This window comes from Galeopterus variegatus, unplaced genomic scaffold, assembly GCF_000696425.1.
Source record: "Galeopterus variegatus unplaced genomic scaffold, G_variegatus-3.0.2 Scaffold65, whole genome shotgun sequence".
NCBI classification, from domain to species: Eukaryota; Metazoa; Chordata; class Mammalia; order Dermoptera; family Cynocephalidae; genus Galeopterus; species Galeopterus variegatus.
In genome coordinates, this window is record NW_007726176.1 from 78,392 (window position 1) to 87,929 (window position 9,538).

General features: G+C 52.3%; 1 protein-coding gene across 1 annotated transcript in view; it reads right to left on the reverse strand.

Moving 5' to 3' along the window:
• Positions 1-1,808, reverse strand: part of BPIFB3 (BPI fold containing family B, member 3) — a 21,020-nt gene extending 19,212 nt beyond the window's left edge. The window contains exons 1-2 of the mRNA XM_008577301.1: positions 1,697-1,808; positions 455-611 (exon numbers count right to left, since the gene is read on the reverse strand). Coding sequence (XP_008575523.1) covers positions 455-611; positions 1,697-1,808 — 269 coding nt within the window. The remainder of the gene's footprint in view (positions 1-454; positions 612-1,696) is intronic.
• Between the last annotated feature and the right edge of the window lie 7,730 nt (positions 1,809-9,538).

A 9,538-nucleotide genomic window follows, 5' to 3' on the forward strand; every position in this document is an offset into this window, starting at 1 on the left:
AAAAAAAAAAAAAAAAAAAAAAAACCCAGTAGAATTATGATGTGCAGAGGGGTGATATGTCCCCTGGAGAACTTGAAGGCAGGGGAGGGGATAGGAAGGGGCCTGTCAGGGCAGGGCTCTTTTGAGCAGAGGTGAAGGGAGGAGCCATGCTAATACCTGGATTAGCCCAGAGGGACTAAGCAGCTTGCCCCAGGTCACACAGTGAATAACTAGAATTGACCTCAGAGCAGGAACCATCAACCACTGTGGCATGCTGCCACTCTTGTCCTGCCAGGTACACAGCAGAATCATTATTTTGAGACCTGGACCACCACTGTCCCCACATCACCTTCACTGCCTGCCAACAAATTAAAGAGTCAATCTCTCCTCCATTCCCTGAAGCGAAGACAAGACAGGCCTTCTTGTAGGGCATGCAGTAGATGGGCCATCAAGAGGGCCTCCTGCGGGGACTCACCCAGAGAGCTCCTGGACAACGCCAAAAACCCCTCCGTAGCTCAGCAAGCCACCTCCTCCGAGCAGCCCTCCAGAGCCCAGGAGGCCCTGGTTCACAGATGTGACTGTCCCCAACACGTTCTGCAGAATGGGTCCCCCAACCAGTGAGTTCTGGATGGCTGCAGAAAGGGTGGAAGTAGGAAGATGCTAGAACCCCTTCCTCACCCCCAGGACCATGGCATCTACCTGCTCCTCTGAGCTTGAGTAGATCTCTTTTTTAATGCAATTAACCCAGAGTTTACACTCAAATGGTGGACCGTGGGGCCAGTGGCCACCCTCCTTGCCTGACACATGGGAGGTACTAAGTAAGTGTCTGTGGAATGGTGAGTGTATCCCATGATAATCCCTTCATTTTACAGATGGGGAAACTAAGGCCCAGAGAGGCACAGAAACTTGCCCAAAATCACACAGCAAAAGCGGGTTTGGGACCAATTGTATAAGTTGGGCTCCCAATCCTGGGCTGCCCTGCAGCACCAAAAGAGAGGGCAGAACTGAAGGAGAGGGAGCTCGTAGCCACCAGGGGCTTGATCGAGATGGAGGAGGTGACCCCTCCTCCTCCTGGGGCACCCCAGGCCTGACTGTGTGGATTGTGAGAAGACAAGATGGACAGGACTGCCCCATGGAGGTTGGGGCAGGCCAGGGTGGCCTCCTTGGAGCATTTCCTATTTACAGCTGCTCCACTCCATCTCTGAGACTGTCATCATGGGCCACTGGGCCCTAGAGCACCAAGTGCCAGGTAGAGTTTCCCCCACCCCAGGAGTGTGGGGCTGGAGCATTTCCTATTTACAGCTGCTCCACTCCATCTCTGAGACTGTCATCATGGGCCACTGAGCCCTAGAGCACCAAGTGCCAGGTAGAGTTTCCCCCACCCCAGGAGTGTGGGGCCAAGACACTGGCTCAGCCAGCACCCTCCCCTTGACCTCCTCAACCCCACCCTGTCCCCATCCCTGAGCACACACAGCCCCCACACAGCCTCAGCCCATATCACCCAGTCCACCTCTCAGAAGAGTGAATTAATCACCCTGCAAGCAAACCTTCAGAACACCCACCACTACTCCCAGTGTCCCAGGAGAATAATACACTCTCTAAGCAGTCGAGAATTGCAACCCATTCCCACCTGTTTCTTAAAGCAGACCTTCTGGGCGCAGCAATGGTCACTGACATTGTGGCTGGACCCCTCACAGACTGTGCACCTCAGACTCACCTTTGCCAAGTTCATCCTTGTCAATTCGAGCCAGCGTGCCCACTGTCTCAAGCAGCCCCTGGCACGGGGTCACCAGGCCCCAGAGCAGAAGCAGGGACCAAAGGCCCAGCATCGTCAGCTGCACACCTAGAGGTGGCAGAAGCAGGAGCTCTGAGACACTCCTGGTGCCCTAGTCTTTCCCCTCCTTGTTCCCATCACCAACCTGGGCCCTCCCACCCACCCAGCACAGCCCAAGTCCAGCTTCACTCCCAGAAGTGAAGTCTAGCTTCACTTCTCCACCTAAGCACATGGTACAGCTTCCAATGCAAGCTAGTCTCCCAGGCACTTTTCAAACCTTTCCCTTATCTGATCCCATTTCACAGATGGAAAAACTGAGGCTGAGAGAGGAAACTTAACCAAGGCCACAGAGCAAATCAGCGATGGAACCAGAATTCAAGCCTGAGTCCATCTGACTTAAAAGTCTTAGTCTCTGCACCCCCAGCCCGCCTGGCCCAGTCTCAGGAGTGAGAGCTACAGAGGGGCCCCCCCTTCCAGGACAGCAGGATGGGGGCTCTCTTTCCTGGACCTGCCTTCCCACTGGCTCATGAGGACATTTCAGAAGGTGTGGCTGATTGGGGACATCCAACACTTAGCTTAACATATCCTGTCTCTCTCTTTCTCCCCCATCTTCATCTCAAATGTTGTTGAAAAGGGAATGGGACTGGAGGTGGGGGCATGGCTAATGTACTCATTTCATAGAGTGGGACTTTTCTTTATGGAGTTCCATACCTGCCCACTTGATCACATACCCATCTATCCCCTCATGTCACCCCTGCTTAAATCCTTCCGTGGCTCCCCCTGCCCTTAGGATAAAACCCAGGCTCCTTGCCATTACCCACAAAGTCCCTGCCTGCCTCTTTGACCTCCTCAGTCTTAAACATACCGATCCCCTTCCCACCTCAGGGCCTTTGCACATGCAGTTCCTTCTGTTAGGAAGGCTCTTCCCCTGGTTCTCTGTATGACTAACTCCTTATCTTTCAGGTTCCGAGTAAACATTGCCCGCTTGGAGAGGTCTCCCTCCTTTCCCTTGTCCAAAGAAGCCCATCTGTCACTAAACATCACCCAGAATATTTATTTTAAGGTGCTTATCACAATTTGCAATAAGGCAGGATGTGTTTGTGTCCTGGTTTGCCATCTCTGTAGGCACCACAAGCGGGGACTGTGTCTAGGGCTTCCACACATGGCTGTGTGCTGGAGGATGCATCTGTCCAGGGGGCAGGGGTGGAAATCCCAAGCCATTCACTTGCCACCTACTTGCCCTGGTGCAGGCCGTGTTTGCCTAGAAAAGGCACCTTTCCCTCATTTGCACAAAGGTACCATATGGCGCCATATAAACCAGCACCAATCTTGGCTGTGTCTGTCTTTTTTCCCCAAGACTCGTCCCACAGTGGCTCTCTGTACCCTCCAAAGTCTCTCACAGACGGATATACCCCCATGATGGGAAGGCAGTTGGTCTAAGCCAGTGGCTTAGAGAAAAACAGGCCCCCCTCAAACCTAGTCCATAGGATTCTGTCCCCAGTCGCCCGTCCGTACCATGCACTTGTACTACAAGCCTTTGCCCCTCTCTGGGCCCAGAACCTATAAAATGTTTGTTTGTTTGTTTGTTTGTTTCTTCTGACACCTTTAGGGTGAATTCTTTCTGTGCCCACTATTTAGATGGGACAGCAGAAGGTCACAGGGTCAATGGCCCAGGATCAGAACAAGGCCAGGGCTGCCTCTGCTGCCTTACCCGCTCGCTCCTGCAGCTCCACAAGGGGTGGGTGGGGGTTCCCGGCCTCCTGTCGGTTCCTCCACCCACCCGAGCTCAGGGGTGGCCCTTATATGCCCACAGAGGCTCTAGGGACACAAAGGGGGCACAGCCGCCAGAAACCCGTCAATATGTCATGTCAGAAGCAAATTGTGGTTTTCCCTGAGGCCCTGGGCTAAGCCTTCCTTCTTGGGGGAGAGTGAGGGGGCTGGAGTTGGTGCCCAGGAGTGGGAATGAAGTCATGGGTGAGCTGAGGTGGGGGCAGGGAGTGGGGCTCTGCACCCACCCATTCAGCCACCTATGGAGCTCCCTCCAGGGTTCCCCAAGAGCCACCCCAATGGCATAAAATCCACCCTGCCTCTGCCCACCCTCCTCACAACACAGGCCAAGGAGGGAAAGAAGGGGCTTAAGGCTGCTGGGTCTTCTGACCCTCCACCACCCCCTCCTCAGGCTTAGCATGGAGATGGTCTTGAGCCTGGCAGGAGGAACTCTGGGGAGACTTGGGGGAAGGACACCAACTCCACCCCCACCTCCCAAGACCCAGTTTCTCCAGAATTCCGGAGCAGGTTGCTTTGTCTCCTTTCTGGAGACAAAGCAACCTGGTCCAGAGGGTGTAGAGAAATTCATTTATTCATCCACCCATTCATTCATTCATCCATTCCACAGCAGGCATGTGTGGAGCACCTACGGTTTGCTAAATGCTGGGGATAGAGCCATAAACAAGAGGCAAACCCCCTGCTCCGAAGGAGCTGACCGGTAGAAATACAATGCAATTAAAATTTTTCTAGTAGCCACATTTTTAAAAAAGGTAAAAAGAAGCAGGTGAAATTAATTTTAATTAATTGTTTATTTAACCCAATATATCCAAAATATTATCACTTAACATAAAATCAACATAAGCTATTAATGAGCTACTTTACTTCCTTCTTCTCATACTAAGTTTTCAAACTCTGCTTACAGCACACCAAGAGTTGGACTTGCCACATTTCAAGCAATCGCCTTATGTGGCTACTGGCCATTGAGTTGGACAGCACAGCTCTGGAAGGAACAAATACATCCATGGCAGCAGCTAATGACGAACATAAAGCAGGGAAGGGGCTCAGGAGAGCAGGAAGGGGGCGTGAATTCAATATGGTGGTCGGGAAAGGCCTCATATTGCAGCAGGGGTAGCTTTTGACCAGAAGGAGAAGAGGGAAGGAGTCAGATGGACATCTGGGGAACAGCCTGCCTGGCAGAGGGAAGCCCAATGCAAGGGTCCTATGGTGGCATGCTCCAGGAGCAGCAAGGAGCCCAGTGTGGTTAGAGGGGACGGGGGATGTGGGGCCAGGGGGGCGGTGAGGCCCTGCAGGGTACTATAAGGATTTACGGACTTTGGCTGTTATTTGCAGTTCTCCTGCAGGTATCAGTTCAGGCATCCCCTCCTCCAGGAAGCCTTCCTGACCCCCAAGCCGGATGAGGCACCACCTCTGTGCTCCCCTGTGATTTCCTCTCTCCCAGTCTGTGACATGCCACGCTGTGTGTCTGTGCATCTGTGGGTCTGTCTCCTGCAGGGCCTATGAGCCCCTGGTGAGATGGGGAGGAGGGACGGTGTTTGCCTTGTTTACTCAGTAACCTCTGAACCCCTCATTCCACAATGTTCCTCCTGATGGCTTCAGGCCCTGAGCCAGGTTACTCAACCACATCACATTTTTTACAAAATAAACCTTTTATTGAAATATAAAACACACCCTGCAAATATATACAATCAATTAAGTTTCAATACAAACACATTTTTTTAAAAGAAATATAAACATATAGAAAAGGGCACAGATCACAGTGCACAGCTCAATGAATTTTTACAAACTGAGCATTCCAGAAGTCCCCCATTGTGTCCCCTCCAAGTCACTGCCCCTCCGGGTGAACACCATCCTGACCACTAACACAATGAATGAGTCCAGTATGTTCCTGAGAGTCACATAAGTGCATCACACTTGTGTGTGGCTTCCTTCACACTTTATGTCTGTGAAATTCATTCGTGTTGTCATGCGAGGCTATATTCCATTCTTCTCTGCTGTGTACTACTCCATTGTGTGAAGGCCCCACGATTTGTTCATCCATTCTCCTGCCTGGAGGCACCTGGGCTTCCCAGTTATTGGCTATTATGAATGAAGCTGCTATAAACATTCTCGTGAAGGCTCTTTGTGGACATATGTTTTTAGTTTTCATTTCTCTTGGGTCACTAGCTCAGAGCGGAATTGCTGGATCACAGCACTGTGTGTGCATGTTTAGCTTCACTAGCTACTACTCTGTTCCCCTTGGTGGCCACCATCACACACTGCCACCCGGGTCTGTGAGAGTCACCACTGCGACTTCACAGACTCACCAGCACTGGGTAGCACCAGTGTCTTTATGACATTTGTTTGAAGGAGGATGAAGAAAAGCTAACACTTAGCAATTACTGAGCACTTCCTGTGTTCAGGCACCTGAGATGTAAACAACACCAGGTCATCACCATAACCTAGTGAGGTCAGTCCTTTTATTATTTGCCCATCTTACACTCCAGGAGCCAAGGCTCAGCAAGGGAGTGGCTTGCCCGAGGTCACACAGGATCCTGCCAGGCCGTCTGACGCTAACACTCACCATCTTAACCACTGCCCAGCCCAGCCTCCCAGAAGGGAGGAAAATGTTATCTAGTTTCTGACCGGCCTTATCTTCCCTCTTCCTTCCAGACTCTACCCCATGGGGACTCTGATGCCCACCAGCTCCCCAGGCATCCCCATATCCCCTCCTGCACTGAAGCCGGTCAGGGATTGGGCCTGCCCATGGAGAGGGATTTGTTAAAACACCTGTCTCTGGGCCCCATCTTTGGCAATCCTGACTCAACAGGCTGGGGTGGAGGGCCTGGAACTGGCATGTTTAGCAAGCCTCCAAGGGCAATTGATAGGCAGCTCTTTTGAGAACCCTGGTGAGGGTGATGGGAAGCCAAGAGGGGATTAGAGCAGGGAAGGTCTGGACAAGGAGAACTACCCCTGGGGATTATCTCCTAGACGGAAGGCCCTGGAGCCGGAATTCCTATGTTCAAATACCCGCTCTCTCACTCACTACTGAGTGACAAAACTTGCAGAGCCACAGTTTCCCCATCTGCAAAATGGGCTGATATTAAGGGTGACCACCCTCACCTGACTGGTCAGGCTATGAGGACAGGTATCCTGGAAATGGATTTTAGGGCATCAAGGGAGGGGAGTCAAGCACACCAGAGAAATTCGGATGATGGTAAGATCCCTGGGAGGCCTTCTCGGAGGTTCTTGAGCTGAGAGTGGGCTGCGAAGGGAGAAGGCAAGGCAGGTGGTGAAGGTGTGGTCACAGGTATGGGAACATTGTATGGTCTTCATCTTCCCAGGAGATCAGGAGCCATGGGCCCAGGATCGAAGCCCGGCTCCACTCACTTCCCGCTGTGTGACCTTGAGCCTCAGTTTCTTCAGAGGAGGCTGCTGCACCCCACTACTGAGAGGGTGTGCAGGAGCAAGGGAGAGACTTGGACTCAAGCAGACAGGGTTCGAGTCCAGCCCCATGCACGCTGCATGCCCTTGGGCAGGTCGCTTCATCTCTCTGAGCCCCACTTCTTCATCTAGGGCTGGGGGAGTCTTGTAAGCTGAGCAGTGCCCAGGGGGCCCAAACTTCCACCCCCACCTCCACAAGGTGTGGGGTCACAGTGCAGGGCTTCCCTTGCCAGCTCAGCCCCCTTTTCTGCCCAGGGTGGATCTGGAGTAACTGACCACTCAACGACTGTTGAAATCAGGTTAGACTAGGTCAGCACATCCAACTCCATTGTCATTGTACAGACGGAGAAGCTGAGGTCCAGAGAAGATCTGTGGCTTGTCCAAGGCCATACAGCATCTAAGGCCTGGCAAGAGCCCAGGACTTCCAATTCTAACAGCGTTGTGGCTCTGCACACTGGGCCTGGAAAGGGTGGCAGTGTGGCTTGGATAGCCATGAGTGTACTGTGTGACCATCCAAAGGGGTGCTGGGGGAGCAGAGGGGTGGAGCTGGCATGCCTGGGTCAGGTGTCTACCACCCAGGATTACCCAGGCTTCTGTACCTGCCAGGCCTGCCTCAAGGCTGCCATTGTCCCAGAGCTGGGGAGGTGATAAGTGACAGGATTAGGGCTGATGGTGAGGGACAAGGGGACAGCCCTGGCATCTGGGCTAAGGCAAGGGAGGGCCCTTCCTCCTCTGTGGCATGGGCCTGCGCCAGGCTGGGGCAAGGCCCACCTGCCAAGGCCCCGCAGGCTCCAGGAGTGCCGTCCTCCTGCCCAGGCCTCTGGCCACACCACACCACCCACAGACACACACATGTGCCCAGACACAGGCCCGCCCACACTCACAGAGGCCCCAGACCCTCCACATCCAAAGACTCGTCCCATGGAGACACTCTGACAGATGCACACACCAACATTCAGACACACGGTCATGTAGCCAGCACCCAGTCATTTCTGGGGCTGGGGCCCCAAATGATCATAGGAGGCCCCTGATGTACATGTTTTTCCCAGAGCTTTCGATTTTTGTTTTAACATACTAGCAAGTGACACTGATTTGGAGGGTCTACTTAGAATACATTTATTTTAAGATGTATTTTTAACCTAATTATGTGTAAACATCCATTCTCTTTAAAAAGGAGTCAATTTGAAGAATAGCATCCATGTGACTCCCAGGAAAGGTGATAGAGACAGATGCGGCAAATGTCAGGAACTGATCCTCTTGTGAATGTGGGACACAGGCTACATGTGAGTGACCTTGGGAACACGCAGACACGCAGACACAACAGACGCCAGGCCTCTCACACACAAACCTCCACAACTGGCCCCTTGTGTCTGCAAGACCCTCCCCCCGGGCCTCCTAATCCAGAGGGCATTTATACACTGACACGTGCCCACAGATACATCCTGGCACACAGCCACACTCCAACTCAGAAATCCCTGTTCACGTCTCTCCGCCTCAAAGACCCACCGTGGCTGACATTTATTGAGATCTACTGTGTGCCAGGCGCTGCACTAAGTACTGTTCATGGTTTGATTCATTTAATCCTCACTACAGCCCTGCTGAGTTGGTGCTGCTATCATTCACATTTTACAGGTGAGGAAACCAAGGCTCAGACTGATGAAGTGACTTGCAGGACACACAGCAGCGAGGAGGCAGAGGCAGGATTTGAACCCAGCAGGCTGGCTCCAGAGCCTGAATTCCAATCCCATCTCCACCCCATGACTTGCTAAGTGGCCTCCAGCCATTGTTCCACCTCTCTAGGCCTCAGTCTCCTCATCTGTGAAATGGAGACAGTCCTCACATCCCTTGACTACTCTGAGGATTAAAGTAGGTGACACAGGAGAGATCCTTGGGGTTCAGGCTCCCTGTGAATAGAGCCATCGTCAAGTTACCAAGATTTGGGGACACAGAGCTAAGGTGGAAAGAGCTTTGCCACTGGCTAAACTGTGTGACCTTGGACAGGGGAGTTGATCTCTTTGTGCCTCAATTTCTTCACCTATAAAGTGGGGTGACAACACTTGCCCGCCCACCATCAATTAAATTAAAGATTAAATGAGATGGTACAAGAAAAGCCCTGAGCATGGCATTTAACAGTTCCTCAATATGTGACCAGCTACTGCCTCAATTTCTTCACCTATAAAGTGGGGTGACAACACTTGCCCGCCCACCATCAATTAAAGATTAAACGAGATGGTACAAGAAAAGCCCTGAGCATGGCATTTAACAGTTCCTCAATATGTGACCAGCTACTCTGCAGACCCCAAGCTGGTCTTAGACTCCAAATCCAACCAAAGGAGAAGAAAAGCCACATGTCAATTTGCTACAAACAAAAAGACCAAATCATCAGATGTTTGTAAGGGCCTTTCCCCTGTTTATTGCAAAGACCCCAGCCTAGGCCTGCCCTGCCCAGTCCTGATCAAAGGAAGCAGCCACCAGTGGTAAAGGGCCAGGTCCACCTGGCTCCAATCAGGGGGGCTCCTCCACGGGGTGCAGTCGGTTGGTGGTGGGTGGGCAGCTGATAAGGAAGTCCTGCCACGG